Raw genomic sequence first — 21580 nt, forward strand, 5'->3', positions numbered from 1 at the left:
CACCACTAAAGTTTGAAGAGATCCTGACGTCGGTTAGAAATCAAGACAATTACCTATTATTGATTCAAGTTGAAAAAGCAGGTCGCCAATATTAATGAAAAATTTAATAAACGTTTCAGCGCATCTATTCTATACACAAGATTGTTATCGGCCGCTATTAGCGGTTATCAAGGGTAGTTTATCATGTTTGTATTGAGGTATTATTATTATTTCCATAAGTTAGCCGTCTAAGTAGTCAAAATTGTCTATCTCGCTCTAAAAGTTAGTACAGCCAAGAGGTATTGTTAAAACATAGCACTTATTGTAACAATTACAACTATCTCATACAAATTATAATACTTCAATACAAAAATATGAAAATTACCCTCGATAGCCGCTGGATAGTAGTCTTGTGTATAGAATAGATGCGCAGCACCTGATTATTGGTTAATTTCCTCGTATTGCAGGTGGCTAAATTGATAAAACATGTTGGTCAGAATCTGATGGACGTTTCTGAGGTGTTTCATATTTTGTTGATAAGTTGCCAACCCTTCGGTGACAATAACTAATGTTGACAATATAAAGATGTTTTTAAACGATCAGTTTTGCTATCCAATCAGTCTCCGTTTCTGTCGAGCTGTCGGTTAAACTGACGTGTAAATGCATAACGGAAGCGGCCGACAGAAAACAAAACGGAGACAAGACAGGATAGATTATCATAAGAGTTATCGTATCCATTTTTAGAGTTGCCAGTTAAATTGACGTGTAAATTAGTATGTTGCCATATTCTAATTTGGATTGAAATATTATAATTTCTTTAAATATAGATACTGCATTAAACCAACCAATATGTTTATAAAGTAATTATAAAAATAATATTCATTCTTAGTGGATAAAAAATATGTACCGCCGATTCCGAACAGACCTTGCAATGAAACCTCGACTGAACGTCTAAATACACCGCTGCAAAACTACACAGGCTAAAACGGACACCTCGACTGAACGGACAACAGAACTGACGTTTAAAAGGACCTTAAGTAAACCAAAAAATATATATTGTTCGAAATCTTTTCTTAATTTGATGTCCCTAAGTAACCTATGATCGGCGTCAACATTATCTGCTGGGGAAGTCACCGACGGTACGGTAAGTACAGAGCCAAAATTACAGACGAATCGACGGTTACCTGTATGCAGTTACATATGTAACCGGCTTTAGGTAGTGGAAGGAACTCCTAGGAGACTGAGGAGTGGGTGGTTACACCGATGATGAAGGAATGAAAAAACTGACTATTATAACATTATGAATTTTATTTATATTTCAATTTTACTTTACATAATAATATTATATAAACATAAAAACTCCAACTTTTCCGTTCAAAACGCAATAACTTTACACATAACATAAGCTTGCGTTTTACGCACACATTTCAAATGCAATATCGAATTTGAGACATGTAGTGTGACTTTCATTTTGTGGCCAGCACATCACAACGCTGTATGAAACAGTGGCGAAGGGTGGATGTAGGCTGTGGGGATACAACATAATTTTTTTTCCGACCATATCCGATCCTAATAGGATCTAGGAACAAATTTTGTTTTTTACGAGAAATAGATGTCAGCCACTTGCTCAACCTATTAGGTCCATACCCTGACTCACACACAAATTCAAAAACAATATGTGTACTTGCCAGACCCATGATTCGAACCTGAGACCCACGGCGTGATAGTCCAACGCTTAAACTGCGCGGGCACCGTGGATGCATAAATAGTGCACACTTAACTTTGTCAGACATACTTATTTATTTTCATTGAGATTATATTGGTTAGTCTTAAAAAATTATGAAACCCTCCTTAAAACAAGCCCTTTCTTTTGACCATGTCCGATCCTAATAGGATCATATGGGCCTCCACAGGGTGGAGGTTTTTATTAAGAGATTTTTATTTTTACGAAGAATGGATGTTAGCCGCCACTCACTCAACCTATTAGGTCCATATTCTTGACTCCAAACACAAATTGAAAAAGAATATGTGTATTTGCCAAACCAAAGATTCGAACCTGAGGCACATGACATTAAAAGCCGACACGCTCTAGATTCTAGAGCAATCCTGCACTAATCTTGTTGAAACATGCAGCAAGTTATGTATGTAAACTCGATAAATAATTCACAGTGCGATCTGATTATTTTTACTGATTGACTTTGTTCATTCCTCCGAGGTCTCCTTTTATATCACTGTCTACAGCAGGTTTGTAGTCTACATTGTCTGCGGCCAAATTAAAAATGGCCGCCTTATCTCTGGCGCTGCCGTCTCCTGCAGGTTTCGTATTGGCAACACTGTAAAAGACATAAAAAAAACACTGTAGGTATATTTCGGTGATTCAAACTTATAGTAGGCGATGGAAGACTGAAGGCCCACCAGTCTGCTCAAAAGGGGTAAAGAATACAAGTGGTGTATACAGGTTTTTCACCTGCAAGAACCACTGCATGTGTTTCAGTCATGAAACTTTATGCAATTTATGTTTTTTAAAATGGTCAAAAAATCTACATGGACAAAAACATCACTTTTAAATGGCTTTCCACTAGCATGTGTCGTTTTATTTGTTTTTAAGTAGAGATATATGTTCTGTAAATCATTATACAGATGAAAACTCATGGAAAAAACAAATATCAGAGCTGAAGAATCTAATGCACCTCTCGTAGTCCAACATGTAAAGCACTGAATTATCATCCGAGGACTCAGGTGAGGTCACAATACATTTATGTCATTGTTTTACTACACTACTGTCATTGGGCTTCATAGCCTGATGGAGTGCTAAAAATAATATAGGTATATATTGGTTTCATAAAAGCGCCACCTCATTATTCCTGCCAGCGGTCTTGTGGGATCTCCGACTTTCGTAGACGAGATGGCACCAAGAGGTGTTCTTCTTGCAGTGTTCCAGAGATTATCACCTATGAGAAAAGATGAAGGATTGACTGGTTGCCTTACGTGATGTGTTTTCCCATTTTGCCGCAGAGCTTCTGTTGATGCTTGACAAGATTCGACTTGTAGTTGGCACGGTAGGGACATCTCTTGCAAGCGTACGCCTGCTCATTCTTGTGTGACGCCATGTGGTTGCGCAAACTGCAGCTCGTCTTGGCCCTGTTTGACAAACGGAGGATTAACGGGATCCAAGATCACAGATAACCGAGTTGAATACTGTGACAACTTTAAATATATGGAGGTGCGCATCACAGGAGATGGCTCTTGGATGGATGGGTAAGGAGCAATGGAGCATCGATAATTGTTTATTCTCCCAAGATGTAGAACCAATCTACCATTGGTAATGCCAATTGGGAGAGCAATAACTCTGTTCAACCAAATCGCTTTGGATGTTGATATATCAGTGCCGAAGGGTAGAGGTAGGCTGTTAATATCCGACATATATAGTGCACGCTGATCTTTGTCAGTCATACATATTTGTTTTATTTGAACTAAGCTACAATGTGTATAATAGTGTTTGTTAGTTTTTAAAATTCAACTAAACCCTGCCTAATCCAAGCCATAGTAGATAAAAGTAAAAAAATATTTGTTTGTCTATAAAATATCTAAACATATGCCATTAAACCATACATAATTTAGATATTTTATAGACAGAAGAATATTTTTTATTGATTATGGTTTGGTTTAGGCAGGGCTAAATGAATTTTAAAAAACTAACCAGCACCATCCGCAAATTGCATTATTAGATCAATGAATACAAATAAGTATGATTGACAAAGTTTAGTGTGCACTATTTATGTTGAATTTTAACAGCCTACCTCCACCCCTCGCTACCGTGATATATTCCACTTGTGTGAGGATGAGTATAGGTGGGCATTGTTTTATAAATTCTTAAAATAGGGTACTTAGCTCATTCTGTTTACTTCCATGTAGGTATCTACTTTATAAATTTTGTATTTACTCTTTATACTGTTTCTCTAATACTGCATCTATTTCGTTGTTTTTAAATGTCGTGCTGTGAACGTCTTAAATTTATAATTTGTAAAGTTCACAATAATATGTAAAAATAAATTTGAATTTGGGGTGGCACAATATTCCACTCATTGCGGAATGTCTGGGACTCACTACTGTACTCAGTTAAAGCCTATTCGATGTTTGCATTCTCATGGTGTTGTTTAGTTCAGTCTTTTTGTACTTAGAGCACACTTGAGTGAGTGGTGACCTCAGTCTTGGGTAACTGCTCCTGAGATATTCCCAGTCATAAAAAAATATGATTCACACCGGTTGTGCCACACTACAATGATGGTGCTGCTTTACGGTAGCGATCATGGCGTCTTACGAAAACTCAGATAATCATATACTGAGCTTCGAGAATAAAGACTTGCCGCGGATACTGGGCATGTGTATGAATTTAGTAATAACACGGAGATAAGAATTCTGAAAGTGAATAAGCGATGATGAACCTGGCTTGGCCGCCTGCTGCGGATGCCTTAACTCATTTCGCGACTGGCGCGTTTGCATTAGTTGGCCATTAGATATATACATAATTAACATGATATTTAAATGTGGTAATTAAATATTGATTAACAGGTCAGCAGTTGTGTTAGCCTATTCACTGTGGACCTTTTAATTAATATTTAATTACCACATTTAAATAACATGATAATTATATCTAATGGCCACCTGATGGGCAGTTCTTCATGCTAACCGGATTCTGGCGTCCCGGATGACCGGTAAATACCATCCACAGAGTGTATACAGCAGATCTATGAGATGCTGGCATGACCTGAAGAGACGCAAGAATACTGTATAGAGGTAGGGATTCTTGGAGGCGCTGTATGGCATCCATATGCGCCATCTTTCCTGATGTGCAGTATACACCTCTAAGTATCTAAGTATAAAGAATCTTTAGATCGGGAGTGTCGACAGCTACAGTACATATTATTAAAGTGCATTTAGACCAAGTGACCGAATGTTCATTCTTCCCCCACTCCTTGCCACAAAGCGTTTACATCGATAGAATTTAGCTGGAGTGGAGGAAGAACGAACATTCGCTTGCTTGGTCTAAGTCAGGTCTTAGGTTGCTAAAAATCCACGATTGTATTTTTTTTACCTGTAATCACATTTAGTACAAGGATACGGTCTTTCGCCAGTGTGCCGTCGTTTATGTGCCTTCAGCCGACCCAGTGTGTAGCATCGGTACGGGCACGTATCGCACGCGTGCCTTGCATCACCCACGTGTCTTTGCCTGCAAGAAAAATAACATTAACCACGCGTGAGTTACCATAATACAATTAAGTGAACATAACGGAACCCCTTAAATATTATACTGTATCACACGGAATAGATTTTTGAAGTGACACTTTTTTACGCGTATTCCTATGATTTTCGAAAAAAAAAATCAATAAATTTTAATAAACCATTTTTTTTATTCAACGAATAAGACACAAGATTTCAGAATGTAACATTCTATAATATTGAATATACATAGTAAACATCTCACACACTATAAAAATTCATTTTGTAGAAAAAAAATACGATACCCGACGGGACTTGAACCTGTATCTGCTGAATTCGCGCAAGTATGCTTTTCCAATTAAGCTACGGGCATCTTGGATAATTATGACTATTTTAAATAGTAGTTGTTGCATGAAATGCTTATCGAATTGCATTATAATGTTGGCTATCGGTTTTAATATATTAAATTAAGGTAAATTAAGTCCCGTCGGCTATCGTATTTTTTTCTAGTGTTTATATGCATGAGATGTTTTCAAATTACGTATATTCAATAAATTTTTAATGAAACTATTAGTTTGTGTTAGTATTAAGGCTATACTTCAGTTGAGGCATGGTCTAAAAAGATCGTGGCTAGGCGATGCGCGGATTGTGCAAATGATGCGTGCCGAACGAAATATATTTTGTCATAGAAATCCAACATGCATCCATTTAATGTTATGTTTATTGTTATATTACTAATAATAATAGTATATTCATTGACATGTTTTCTTTTTTAAGTACATACGTAAAGTTTTTAGTCATCTTTACACTATTTAAGAATATTTTCATCTGACACCATGACAAAACAAATCGACTTGCGGACACCTCGACGGTCGGTCTCCGATTGTCGACTAGTGAGAAATTTCATCGCACCTACTGTTGAAAATTATTTGCCGTTTCACTGAAGTACGCTCTTAACAGATGCCAAAAAAAACTATTATATTATTATTCAAAAAATTCCAAACACATTAAAATACACAATTCTACATGGCAGAGAATAGATAGAACAAAATTTTCACTTCTGTCGCATGCGTTTACCTTACACACTCATTTTGCCTAGCTCCCAAAATACATACCTACTTAAAGAATCAAAAAATTTCACCAAATTGTTGATCAACCAAATCACTTTGAAATATCAATACATTCCACTTACGTGAGATCGTCTCAATGAAAGAAGATTTATGAATCTAATTAAATTGTGCAATTTATAGAGGCTGACCGATATGTAATTATTGTAATCAAGAAAATTGCTTGAAAATATTGATATATTCCACTTACATGAGAGCGAGAGAATTGAAAGTTGTGTTATGAATTTAACTGACTTGTGTAATTTTAGTGGGTCGACTGATATCCAATTGTAATCAACCGAATCGTTTGAAATAACAATATATATTCCACTTAAGTGCGGCGAGTTCAATGAAAGCGGTGTTATAAATTCAACTGACTTGTGTAGTTTGAGTGCGCTGATGGATATACACTTGTAGTCACACAAATCGCAGACGGCCGGCTTTTCTCCTGAGTGCTTGAGCGTGTGATTCCGGAGAGTGTAGAGCGTGTTGGCGCGGTAACTGCACTGGTCGCACGCGAACTTGCGCCGTGTCGACGTGTCCCCGTCTGGCGCATGCATCAGTGACGAGTGCTTCTCCAGGTTGGATTTCTGAAAAGAGACAACAGAGAAGTTAGTTGGTAGAGCAGAGGTGTGAACCTTGGACTTGCAGAACACGCAGCGAGTGTTCTAGCCTCTGATTCATGGTGACAAATAGTGGTCAGTTAGTACAGACTGAAAAAAATAATTTGCCGCACCATTTATGAAAATAAAAACCATTTTCTTTTATTCAACGACTAATTCTCAAGATTTGGGAATGTAACATTCTTCATTGAACATAATAATTGTTTTCAATAAAGAATATTACATTCTTTTGGAAATCCCTTAGAAACATACCTACCTGTTGGAAATAATCTTCAAACCACAAAAGTTGTTTGGCAATTAGAGAAACGCTTCAGTCACATTACTATTAGTTAATTTCGTCATTATTAGGTGGGGCGCAAGTGGCTAAATTGGTAAAGCACATTAGCTGGAATCCGATTAATGCGGATTCGAGTCCCAACAGGCAACATATTTTTATAAATAAGTATGTTTCTGAATAATTAACGTTTTTATAAAATGATTGTATGTAGGTTACACCTTTTGAAAGTAAACCCTGCTCCAAGAGATATAGCGTGAACAAACCTGTGAGAAAGCGGTGCCGCATTTGTCGCAGACGTGGGGTTTCTCCCCCGAGTGCACTCGCTGGTGAATCCTCATGTGGGAGACGCTGAAGAATCGCTTTCCGCAGGTGGGACACGCGTGATCTTTCCGCCTCTCGTGTCGCCGCGCCACGTGCTGTATCAGACTGCCAAATTGTGCCGGTAACAATTAAACACAATAAGTCAATAAACAATGTGTATTTCAAATTACCACTAGTCATATTATTCCATAAAGCGAAAAGTGTGTCTGTCAGCTTGAATCAATTTTATACGATTCTTTTATACAAAGCCTGCAATTATTTTTGGATATTTAAATTGTTATGGGTTGGAGCATTGCCCACTGAAGAAGGAAGCCGATACATTACACGACTGGTCCTACTTTTCGCCCCTCCCGTTGTTTATGGATGACCTGTCATTATCTATAGTGCTCATACTGACGCGTCTGTCGTGTTCACTTGTCGGAGTATTCTTAGTTTCAGATTTCTTTCAGATTATTTTAACGTATCTTGGAGACCTTGGAGTTTATCTGATTTAGTGGTTCTGTGTTATTAATAATTTGAAGTGACGGTCAAAGTAAGTAAACTTCTTCTGTGTATAATAATATCATAATACACTAGGACGTTTGTCAATGTGACAGTCGATTCTAAACGACAATAACTAATAACTTATTTATACTCTTCAGTCATTATAGAATACCAAGCTCTGCTTGCAAGTACGTTTTCAATAAATAGTATAGCGGTGGACCACTCATTGCTTGCGCAAAAAGTTATGCTCAGGCTTTATTAATCTAAAGATGGCGGTGGTTGGAGATATTAAAAGATACCTATTAATTAAATTAATCTTGTCCATTTATTTTCCACTTTATAACATATTAATCACATAACACTTACTCGTATACTAACATAAAGTTTGAATATTACAATATGTGTTACTGGTTAGAAGTCCAACGGATATTTCTGGATAGGTACTAGGCAGGAATAATATCGATGATGGTAGAAGCCAAAATTAAACAAGATTGAACACGAGAAATTATTAAAACAATGAATGATTGTTTCCAGCCAGAATCGAAGCTAGCAATAACGTTGACTCACTTAAAGTTACGTAATTTAATCAAAATATATAAAAATGGCGTCCCAACCTACTGGACAGCTTGCAGGTGAAGGGGCACAGCTGGCAGGAGTAGGGCTTAGCTGCGCTGTGTGTTGCCATGTGCGTTTTCAGAGAATAAGGCGTGGTCCCTCGGTACACGCACTTGTCGCACGCGTACGGCCGGTCTCCGCTGTGCTTCCTCTTGTGCTTCACCAAGGATCCGACGTCCACACATCTGGCAAAGAGAAAAATACACTTCTTTGTTCAACTTCGAACGGGAACAGTTTAAATTTGAATTTAAATATTTACACAATGTCAATTAAATTATGAAGAGATGGTGTTGATGGTGTTTTTTTTTGGATGTACACACCCTACCTCTACCTTTCGCCACTAATCGTAATAGTAGCCATAATAGATAAAAAAATATTCTTCTGCATTATATATACTGCAGTACATAATTTTAGATGGTTTACTATGGTTTGATTTAGGCAGGGTTTAATTGAATTATTAAAACCTAACAAACAATAACTACACATTGTAGTGTTAGTTCAATGAAAATAAATACGTTTGACTAACAATGTTTAGTGTGCACTACTTATGTCGGATCATAACAGCCTACCTTCACCCTTCGCCACTGGAGCATGCTCATTAAAAAAGACGTAAATAATATGCCATGCAACTAATTTACACTGTTGCGCGCGCGATTGGTGGATCTTTCCGCTGCATGGATTTGAGTTGCGTAGAGTAACCAAAGTAATAACTACTCGCAGCGCAATACATTCAACTCGCGGTGGGTACGTGGAATAAAGCAGCAGAGGTCTATTTTTTGCTTCAATATCATTCATTTATGCTATGTCGTTTTTTCAACAACTTTGTTATAACTTAATACACAAACTCACCTGTAATTACATTCATCACAGAATATGGGCTTGTCCCCAGTGTGAAGAAGGGTATGCCTCTTTAGTAAACTGAATGTCTCGGTCTTGAATTCGCACTCCGGACACTTGTATTCGGAGTCGCCGTCTTGTTTCGCATCGCCGTCCGCATCTGGCGCGTGATCGGTCAGTGATTCGTCAGCCGTCGGCAGGACGAAAACCATCCCGTGGACCCTCTTCAGGTGCTTCCGCTGTATATGGGCACTGCGGAATATCGCCTTGCAGAATTGGCACGTGTACGTTCTGTAAATACGCATGATCAATTAACTCAATGGAAAATTATTTGATAGAAATGAAAGATACATAATTTGGGACAACCTCAGAATTATAATTTGCTTCAAGATGTAAATACTGGTACATAGTTAATTTCGTTGTAATTAAGTAGGTCAAACATGGCTCAATTGGTAAAGCGCATATAGACGAATCCACTGGATGCGGGATCATCCCGCTAGGCGTAGCATTATGGAGGTATTTTCAAGTTATGTATGCTCAATCAATCAATGAGAAATGAGATCAATCTCAGGAAATAAAAACTAGCATTGAGATCGCAAGGAGTGCCTTTCTCATAATGAGACGCCTCCTTAGCAATCGAGACCTTAACCTAAGTCTGAGACCGCGTATGGTACGTTGTTATGTTCTCTCAATTCTTTTCTGTGGTATGGAAGTATGGACGCTAAACCAAGAGATGCCACGGAGACTTGAAGCTTTCGAGATGTGGCTGTATAGATGCATCCTCAAAATTCCTTGGACTGACCGGGTGACAAATGTTGAAGTTCTCAATCGAATGGAAAGGACTGAGAAGTTCTGCGTAGTATCAAAACCAGGAAACTACAGTACCTCGGCCACATTATGAGAGGACAAAAGTACAGTATTCCCATACTTGTCATTCAAGGAAAGATCAATGGTAAGCGTAGCAGAGGACGGCGCCGCATTTCATGGGTTAAAAACCTCCATGATTGGTACGAGTGTAGCTCCACTGAACTGTTCCGGGTAGCAGACGACAAATCTAAGATCGTCTTGATGGTGGCCGATCTTCGCTAGGGGATGGCACAATATGAAGAAGTATGCTCAATAAGGAATGTTACATTTTCAAATCTCGTGAATTATGCGTTGATTTAAAACATAGGTTCTTAAAATACTCACTGTTTTTTACCGTCAGCCTTATAGATTTCTTCGTTGTCTATCGACGAATCCACTTTCAATTTCAAACGGACTTTCTTATTTTTGACCTTCACCCCTCTCTCCTTGTCGGGCCTGTCTTTCTTCTTCTTTTTTTTAGAAATCGAACCGACAGACTTATTAGAAGATGAACTATTATATTTTTTACTACGGGAACTAATGGATTTTCTAGTACGCGAACTAACAGATTTTTTAGTTCGAGAACTATTATTAGTAAAATAGTATAGTTCGCTGTCTTCGAGTTCCAGACTCTCTTTGAGGCATATTGAGTCTATGGGATCGTAGTCATCATCGTCATCATTCTGGAAGTCGTCACTTATATAGGGGTCGAGTTTGATGTCTACTTCTTCCTTCACTTCGAAGACTTCGTACTGTTTCGTTTCTTCTTCTGCTTTGGGCGGTGCCGCAGCCATGCTCTGAAAATAGTAAATAAAGCTAATAAAAGAGATTTTTGTAATTATTTACTACAGTGGTCGCAATTATATCGATAGGAGGAAGCGGACTGTATGAAATGGGGTGCATTTGGTAATGGGGTGTACTGGGAAAGGAAGACGTAACGGGTAGTCGATGATCAGGTACTGAGCTTGACGAAGAACTCTTCTACCTATAGATAGTGATCATACGCCCAGAATATAAGTATATACTAAGAGATTGTCGAGTTTTTTTTACGTTTAGTAGTATGTGCGATGTTGCTTTGTGAACGTTCTGTATAAGTATGTCTGAATTGCACAGATCTACCTCAAGCGCCTAGTAAATTACTGCCCACGATAATGTAGGGATGGAGCGGGGAAGGATATCACCCAATTGGTTCAAATACTGGGTTATTGATTAGATTGCAAGTCATTTTTCGTTGCAGACTTATTTGTAGATATAGATTCACAAGTGTGCTCTCCACTCCATAAAAGAAGTAGAATATTTTAAGCGCCCATACTCGTAAACCAAATTCTTACCACATCCCACTTATGGAAGTAGCCTAGCTGAGAATCTCCATCTATTTAGGTTTTTGCTGCCCTCTACATTTCCCTATGTTATGAGCTGGAGTAAATCATGCACTTATTAGTAGTTATAAGTCTCATGGATTATCTTAAAACAAATGCTAGACGACTATAACACCAGGACAAGGAAATCACCTCAGCTTTTGTCCGGAGTACAACATCCGAAGCTTCGCAGCGTATTTTGAAGTCGTAGGCGCCTTCTGCATCTATAATGCACTTGCCGCAGACGAGCAGAGTCAGACCGTCTTTCTCCGATATCTGGAAACATTAAAATAACTCAAATACGTTATAGTCATAGATGAGGGTACGTTTTCACTAGTTAATGAAAAACAACCCAAAACCAAACACAATCTACATATTTTTGGGTTACATTAGGTTGTGTTAATAAACAGGACATGAATAAACAGAACGGTGACAAAATAGAACACGAAGAGACAGAACAGTGACAAAACAGAACAGCCAGTAGAAATATTTAAACATTCATTTTTGTCATATCGATTAATTAAATACTTATAAAAGAAATACAGTAGGCGCTCGGTAATGCGGCGTTCACCAATCCGGCACGTCCAATAGTCCGGCATTCTGCAACTCAGCTCTCCTGCTCTATAATCCGGCAGGTTTCACATTAAACTGCTGGATTACAGAGCGGAGAGCCGTTCGCTCAGCAGTTCGATGCCTGTTCTTGACAGATTATTTATCATTTCCTATAGAAATCCGATAATCCGGCATAGATGAAAAAATATGGGTGCCGGATTACAGAGCGCCTACTGTATATACACATATTAAATATATATAATCACTGCATGTTGGCCATTCGGCGTAAAAACCTCAATATGATTTTGATAATCATGCACAACTCCACAGAATTATTATTAAACTCATCATTTCGTTGTACCTAGTCACCCACGCATTTTGAACATATTAGATTGATTAAGACGAGATATACCTAGAGCTTGTCGACAACACTGAGTAGAGTCCCGTTTAATTGAGGCTTTCCAGCAATTAGAAATGCAAAACATCATATACAGTCGAACTTGGTGATTATGAGAAAGATGGGACCGACTGAATTTGCTCGTTATAAGCATTACTCGTTATATCAGAGAATAGGTATTTTTAAATGAGCGGTCACATAACACAAAAAGTTGCAATTCAAACAAAAATACACAATTAGTATTTTTCCCCGAAACAAGCATGACATTCATGAACTACAAAAGAAGTTGTTTATTGTAATGGACGCTGGTAGGTACCTACTGACTTCAGCTTGGATTTTTTACATGAAATTTCAACCATATGCGTGGATACTTTTTCAATGATGTCGGCTTAGATTAAAGAAAAGATGTCGGCGAAAACACCAATTAGGTACTTAGACACTTGACTAGTGTCATAAACGTAATCAGATCCCAGCGGCTTCGGTCTACGGTTGGATTTTATTGCTTAGGGTCGAAAATGTTTTAAACGATCGACACATTAACAGTTTTAAGAAAAATTTTGCTCGGTATATCCGATAAGTAGCTCGTTATAAAAGTGAATAAATGTATGGAGAAAATCATAAACTGAAATGTCAACGAATGTTTCCTCATTACATCTGAGATCTCGCTATTTCCGTGATCGTAATAACTGAGTTCGACTGTATTGAAAACTTGTATTATTAAAAATCTATACAACATAATATATAGAGATACGACAATTTCATTATTAAAAATGTTATACTTTTCCTGAAATGTCGTAGTTCTGTTTATTGGTGTTTTGTTTTGTCAGCGTTCTGTTTCTTCGTGTTCTATTTTGTCACCATTCTGTTTCTTCGTGTTTTGTTTATTCATGGAACCAACTTAATAATATAATTGATACCATAATTATAACCAATCAATTAATATAGCTTATAGATTGAAAATTTAATAACATATATTTTTTCTTTTTTCTTATCGTATTTTAACTTGTAAATTGAATTTAAATTGAACCAAATATGTCACCCAACTTTACCTTAATATCCTAGCAATAAGATAAATGAATAAATAATACAATTAAACTTAAATAAATAAGAAATAACTTAATAATAGCCGACCTGTACGTTTGTGACAGTCATAATGATATCTTTAATAGCGACGTTTTGACTCGTTTTTGTTTCTAAAATCGATGTCATGCCGTCCGAAACGACGAGGCATGTTCTGCAGGTCTTTTGGTTTATTGATTCATCCAAATATTCCGACATTTTAAGGTTTTATTGAATTTATCCCAATAATTTTGTGCAATATTTGTGTGTTGTTGATTGAAACGTCAGAAATTAGTCTATGGTCAGAAACAGAGACCTTCGATATAATTGCCATATGTATAAAAGTGTTATAAAATTTTCGAGTAAAAATATAATCAATAAATAAACCTCTTTATTTAACAACAATTAGTGTTTATAGATAGATGTATATTTTGATGAAATAATTGTTCGCAGAGTAAAGCTAGGCTGGAGTCCTTTTGGCCGCCTGAATAATGTCTTCAAAAGTGACCTTCCACTGTGCCTAAAGCGCAAAGTGTTCAACTAGTGTGTGCTTCCCGTAATCACATATGCGTGTGAAACATGGACCCTAAGTAAAAGAGAGATCCAGAAACTTAGAGTAGCACAATACGGTATGGAGGTGTGCAAGCTGGGCATAACGCGAAATGACAAAAAGAGGAATGAGTGGATAAGGAAGCAGACAAGAGTTTGCGATGTAATAGAGTTAATTAAAAGCCTCAAATGGAATGGAAGCTCGAAGACGAGACAATCGTTGGACAAATTTAGTCATCCAGTGGTATCCGAGAGGTACAAAACGTCCGCAAGGTAGACCTAGAGGCCGCTGGATCGATGAAATGATAAAGTTCTGCGGAAGTACGTGGCAGCGCAACGCACAGGACCTAGAGAGGTGGAAGCAGCTTGAAGAGGCCTTCATCCAGCAGTGGATAGATTCAAGCTGATGATGGTGATGATGATTATATAACAGCAGCAATAATTCGTTTTAATAAAATCGTAGACATACAAATAATATGTAATAATATTATAAAAGATAAGTACCTTACTTTACCTTATTACGGCCTAGTATTTAGGGCATACGGTAAGCTAAGGTTTCACCACTTCCCTTGGTCCATCGCTACATCTCGCGCCTACCGTCATGTACCATTACCTACGGATTTATTCCCCATAACCAGACACGTTGAGTCTGTAATTAAGGGTTGGTCTCCCTTCTTTCGACATTCTAGGTATTTCTGGATTGGATTGATGCAACCATGTGATGCATCCAATATTTGCTTTAATATTCTGACGCAGCATGTCTCAAAGACATAACAGCGTGGACAACACAAACAGACACTAAACATTCTAATATAAGAAGCGATTGCAGGACCAATAAGGTAGATTGACGTGTGTTGCGCGGTGTAGAGAGTGAAAGTGCTTGCGACTGGTCCCCCTGGATCTCCAGGCTAATATCTTTGGCGCCCCCCCCCCCTCTACCTATCGCTAAAGATAAAAGAAGTGTGACGCTCTACAGTAGCGTTTTTCAAATAGTGTATGCGGTAAAATTAATGTGTATATTTAGTGTTTTTTTGTATATTTTAATACATTTATTTGAATTATGGAGTTGTCGAGTATCGAAACACAATTAAAAATAGTATTGTCAACCACATAATTTTAAATGATAACATTATTGAAGAAAAATAGCGCCGCAAGCGACTTTTTTTTACTATTAGAGAGAGTTTGTGATGTGTGTTTATATCACTTATCTGGTCGACTCGCCACGCGGGCCCTTCCAGCGGGTCTATTCTATACTAATTATTGACCGCTTAAGTGATAAAATGATAACTACGACGGCTAGCTAGGGTAGGTTTGTATCAAAGTGTTTGCACTTATTGTAACAATTACAATAAGATGGTTGTAATTGTTGCAATAGGTGCTATATTTTAACAGCACCTCTCTTCTTCTTCTTCTTCTTTTGTCATATCCGCTCCTTAGCTGGAGCATATGGACACCACGCGGCGCCTCCAAGAATCCCTGTCACTCGCCAGTCTTCTTGCTTCGTTCCAGGTCAAACCAGCATCCCGTAGCTCCGCCGTATACACTCTGTAGATTGTATTTAGCGGCCTTCCAGAACGCCGGAATCCGGTCGGCTTGAAGAACAGGCAAGCCAGGTTGAAGTTCTCTTCTGGCATCCGCAGCATGTGGCCGAGCCAGGTCCAACGTCGCCTCTTCACTTTCAGCGTGATGAGAGGCTGCTTGGTGCGTTCTCTTATCTCCTCGTTGCTCCTAAAGTCACACCCAGTATTCGTCGCAAACATCTGTTTTCGAAGCCCAGTATACGGCTGCTCAGAGCCTTCGTAAGGTACCATGATTCGCTACCGTAAAGCAGCACCGTCAGAATGCAAGCGTCGAATAGGCGGCATTTGGTTTTGACCGAGTACAATCGTGAGTCCCAGATATTCCGCATCGAGTTGAATGTTGCTCCAGCTATTCCCATTCGGATAGCGATCTCTTTCTGCAAAATGCCATCTCCCGTGATGTATACCCCCAGGTACTTGAAGCTGTCGACGCTCTCGATGTTTTGTCCGTCGCTAATCAAAGGGAAATCTGGATCAGGACAGGTGCTATTACACAAGACATTGGTTTTCTTCGCGTTGATTTTCAAACCAAAGCGAGAGGAGTTGTTATGCAACCTGTCGATTGTCTCTTGAATGCCCTCGATTGAGTTGTCGAATAGGACAGCGTCATCGGCGTATTCCAGGTCGCATAGCTTCACCGAGGGGGTAACAGGTATGCCTCGGTCGGGTGGTATTGACTTCCGTAGTATGAAGTCAAAGAGAATACTAGAAGCACCTCTCTTGGCTGTGATAAAATTTAGAGCGAGATAGACAGTTTTGACTGTTTAGAGTGAGTTTAGACGTCTAACTTATTGTTACAATTATAATACCTACATACAATATGAATAAATACTACTTTAGCGGTCGATAGTCGCCTTGTGTATAGAATAGACCCGCTGAGCCCGGGCCCCCAGGCTAGAGCCCTGTCAGCCCCCCCTTGTGGGGGGCCATGGTCGTCATCATCAACTTAATAAAATGGTCAACACATAAAATGCAATTATTCTTGTATTTTTATATTATTAAATTTAATGCAGGTAACAATAATATTAATAACATAACTAATTTATCAGCCAGGTTAGTTCTCTGAGTAATTAAGAATCACTGACCTATGTCACCATGACTTCTTCACAATCACAACAACCCGGGTTAGTTCTGGTCGACCGTCAAGTCTTTGCAGGTCTCACTGCAAATCTCGACATTCGTAGCCATCGCGGCCTTGATTCCGTTATCGTTCAGTTTCGTCAGGACATTATTGGTATCCTCAGCGGATCCCATGATGTGCAAGCAGTTGCCCTCCGAGCATAAAAATCCGTTGCTCTGTTGGATATTCAATACATTGTTGTCTTTTCCGGTCATCAGGTATCCCATGAAAGGCTTCTTGTCGTTCATTCCGATACATGCCCCATTGAAACATGCCAAATTATCAACAGCTGTGTGTTTTCCTTCTGGGAGTGTTTTCGAGTTTTGCAATAATCCTTTATTAAGATTGATGAATCCTGCGTCATTGGCGGCTAACTCGACACATGCGTCGTTCAGGCAGAGCGACCCTTCGTTTCCTTCGACGTACTGGTTGTAGTTCATGAGCAAATTTTTATCATCTGCCTTGTGTTTTGTGCTTTTTCCGTTGACTGATATAACTGTAACAACAAACGAAAAGAACATAATTATTATTAGTCACACGGAAATGTTCTAACTGGGCGTCTTACGTGGGCGAAGTCGGCGAAGCGTTGAGCGGCGCGCGCAACTCAAACGTATAACCGTGTGTGAACATGTTCGTAGACAAAGTCTATTTTTAGTTATACGTTTGAGTTGCGCGGGCCGCTCAACGCGCCGCCGAACGCGCTTACCTAAGACGAGCCGTAAATCTCATTTGATTGGTATACAGGTTAATTATCCTTATAATCTTAATACTATCGACCGAATGTACTTGATGGAATTTGAATTTAAATTCTAATAGATTTAAGTTTTAATATCGAGTCGTTTGAGTCGTTTTTTTGTGACCCGGGTTTCGCCTTTCGGCATCTTCAGGCGCTGTGTACACTCACCAAAAGGCAAATACATACTGACAACGAATACTATTTACTCTAACTTATATATAACAAATGAATACAATAAAGTAGGTAAAAAGTCTAATCACCTAGGTACCAATTAAGTCAAGGATCACAATAAAAAATATAACAAACAAAATATTATGAATAGTAAAATTGAAGTGTTTGTAAAAAATCCCAAACCTTATCAATAATAGGAATAATCTCAAGAGGTGTAAAATCGTCCATTCTGGGAACAATGGCAACGCAATGGTTATATAAGTTAGAGGAGTGTCATAAGCATAGTGAACCAAGTCCATTCTAGTTATTTTTGGGTAAGCTAGGTTTAAACATAATATTTGAGTATTTCTAAATCTGTAAGGGTGTGATTGCAATTCTGAAGTGTTGTGAAGTGTGTGTGAAGTGAATACTGCAAATATTCAAATTATTCAAAATATTATGTTTTTGTACTTAATCCTTTACTTAGTAGGTATCTAGGTAATAAGGTTTTTACCCTTTCTTCGTGTATTAACTTATAATCTTTTTTTATTGTATTAATAAATAATAATAGTACAAAACTTAAATCAATTAGAATTTAAATTCAAACTCCATCAAGTACCTTCGGTCGATAGTATTGATGATGATGGTATATAATAGGCTCAACAATAGGTAATTTTCAAAACGCTTTCGATATAAAACAGTCCAGCTCCAAAAGAAGCAATAGTGGGAAAATAAATGTAGATATAATGCAATATTATGTACTGATTTTATATTGATTTATTTACCCTTGTACGCCACTGTAATGAAAGATAAATACTCTCGCAGCAGGGTGCAGTTTCAAAAAAAAGGGGTTTATGAATCCCCTTGAAAACCGTGTTTTCTCTTGGACAGCATCGTCGAAATATTGACGCATTTGACACGCATTTAAAACGCAATCGGCTCGCAAACAAAACGCAAACGTCGTTTGGCGGATGAATCCGAAACTTCGCTTTGCCGTGTGCGCGCAGCCTAAGTTATTGTGTAAGGGAAATCATACCCTTACAGAATAAGAAATATTCAAAAATTATGTTTGAACCTAGCTTACTCAAAAATAACCAGAACGAACTTGGTTCACTCTGCTTGTGAACCACTCAGTTAATAGTCGGTATTCGTTGTCAGTAAAAACGAATCAAATGGAATAGTACAAAACTTAAATCCATTACAGTTTAATTACCTTTGGTTTATTATGTCCTAAGTACTACCTAATGATTTTCAGACAATTTGATTAGCGCTCGAAATGGAAAAATTTACGAACCGGAGCGCTCGACAGTTTACTGAAGATTTTTACATAGTAAAGTTATCAAAGTTTATGTGTTTTTTTTTCATAAAAATAAGTGTGTTAGATTTTCTATTATATGGCATATCCTGCTCAGACGGTCAAAATATTTATTCCACGAGACGGAGGGATAATTTTACCGATTTCACGAACAGGAACGGTGCTCCGGTGCGTTCTGGTTCATTTCGAGCCCTGATTTATTTGAAACTACAAATGAAACGGGTTGCATGTTAAGTCTGCTTACGGCCCGTTTTACACGGGACACCGGTGTCGCGCTCGTATATAATAATGAGGCCAGTGTATTCGAATAAAAGGGCCTTTGTATTATGTTTATGAACGCCCCGAGCTAATGAGTCAAAGCGTGTCCGGTACACTTTTCCGTCGGCCGCTACATTCTCAAGCCGCCGATACACTTGTTTTTATGACCGCAGCCAGTTTTATGTTGTAATTTATATCGCGAAATTATGCGTTCACTCATTAGCTCTTGGCGTTCATAAACATAATACAAAGGCCCTTTCATTCGAATACAAAGGCCTCATAATTATCGTCTGAAACGGGGGTAAGGGCGACACTGCCTAGGGACGGCACCGCACATCGTATTTTCGTTGAGCGGTCGCGTGCTCGAAAAACTGACGCGCGCGTGTTTATTTAGTGTAATTTAAACTTACAAGCCAGTCCAAAGAAGGCAAACAGGAATATCGATTTGAAAAAAGCCATTTTTTTAATAAATATTTTCAATAAAACTGCGTAGAATTCAATACGCTGGTGTCGACCGTGGCATGTTTATATAGCCTGCGAAAATTGCGTCATTTTTTGATCTCATTGCATTACCTACACAATGCGGAAATAATTTCAAATAAACAATTTTTATTGTGATTTGATTTGATTTGATTAGATATTTATATTTGTTTTCCATTTTTTTTAATTGAATTCAACAATAATAACGACGACACAGAATATTAATACATTTTTATTAGCCACGGACCTCGGCTGCCACGTGATTTCTGAACAACAGAAAGTCCATAGAAGGCGGAGTGGCGAGGGTGTGGATTTTTCGGGGGCCTTACGTGACCAAACGTTACCAAAATACCTAAAATGCATCTAGTATGATTTTTTGTTTTCCCAGTTATGTGGTTCTGTGACTTGGACGGTGGAAGGTACAAGTAATTTTTGAAATGTGGTACTGACGCGCGCATACGGCTCCGGACCGCCCCCTGTACAAACAAAATAATCAAAATATTTAAGTGAATTCAATGTTATTTGTTCGTCGTCTTCGTCAGGACCCCGAGCCGGAAGATTTGGCTGCCGAACAGCATTCTCAATGGGTTTGCCCCATTCCTCTCGGCATTCTACGACACGCAAAACCTGTTTTAGTGGAAGACCTATTATGGGTCTGGGGCATATTATAATATAACGAGAAGACAGCGCGGATGACACAAACGAACACTAACAACAATATCTAATTATTACCGCGAGGTTACGTGTAATCGATAACCACTAGTGGATATGACGGTTACATGTAAATTGTACGTAAAACATTTCAACAGCCGCTTCCATTCTGATGGTGCTACCTTACGGTATCGATCCATGACACATTAGCAAGGCTCAGGGCAACAACATACCTACTATATTATTATAATCATATGGTAATAGTAACAAATAACTACAAGATGAAAAGAACTTTTCATATGCCACGTTTTTAAATTTTCTGTTGAATCATAATAAACTTGACAATTCTATGTACTTATTAATAATTTAGTACAAATAAGGCAATTGTCAACAAATCATTTTTTTGCTATTTTCCAACAAACAAACAAATATAGAATACAGAAATGTCATTTTGATTTCCATAGTAACGCACGTATATATTAATAATTTAGTTGCTAGGACTACCCCCTTAGCAACCAATAATAGTGGATTGGATTACGGATTTCTTCCGAAATAACTTTTCATACAAAACAGAATTAACTGAAAATGAATTCAATTCTACTTAAAGATGGCTAAAAGTATTAAAAGAATGCAATGGCATCGTGTTCTGATATATTCTAAAAATTTCAAATGTCTAGCTAGTCGGGAAGTTATTTAAAAATTGATTGCAAGATTTGTACTGGATAAACAATCGCCAGACAAACAAGAATACGAGCTAAGAAAAACGTGGTAAAATAAGTACTTACCTAAAACATTTTGTTCAAAAAGACAAAGTCATTAGTAAACAAAATCACTGAACTAGGTAGTCATATAATTGATAGGTCACACTCAGCAGCAGCGAAGAGTGGAAGCAGGCTGTGGAAATTCGAAAAAATAGGTTGCACTAAATTGGGCAAGACCCCACAGAGCGGGGTAACCTTATGAGAACCTTTTTTTGTATTAGGTACTTATAAATATTTAAAAAAAAAAATACGAAAATTCTAAATTCATTAATACAGTGCTCGAAATGGAAAAGTTTACGAACCGGAG

The 21580-nt window shown here is 38.0% G+C and overlaps 1 protein-coding gene across 1 annotated transcript; it reads right to left on the reverse strand.

Moving 5' to 3' along the window:
* Positions 1-1267: 1267 nt before the first annotated feature.
* Positions 1268-13966, reverse strand: LOC147076052 (uncharacterized). The gene is made up of 10 exons (XM_085941536.1): positions 13746-13966; positions 11819-11941; positions 10653-11104; positions 9474-9752; positions 8624-8809; positions 7469-7631; positions 6684-6895; positions 5075-5209; positions 2968-3120; positions 1268-2312 (listed from the first exon to the last, which is right to left on the reverse strand). Exons 1-10 carry the CDS (start codon positions 13890-13892, stop codon positions 2165-2167), a joined length of 1998 nt encoding a protein of 665 aa, XP_085797662.1. The 5' UTR covers positions 13893-13966; the 3' UTR covers positions 1268-2164.
* Positions 13967-21580: the final 7614 nt, after the last annotated feature.

The sequence above is a fragment of the Rhyacophila brunnea genome, unplaced genomic scaffold (genome assembly GCF_057557595.1).
Source record: "Rhyacophila brunnea isolate RB1 unplaced genomic scaffold, BYU_Rbru_1.0 scaffold_13, whole genome shotgun sequence".
NCBI classification, from domain to species: Eukaryota; Metazoa; Arthropoda; class Insecta; order Trichoptera; family Rhyacophilidae; genus Rhyacophila; species Rhyacophila brunnea.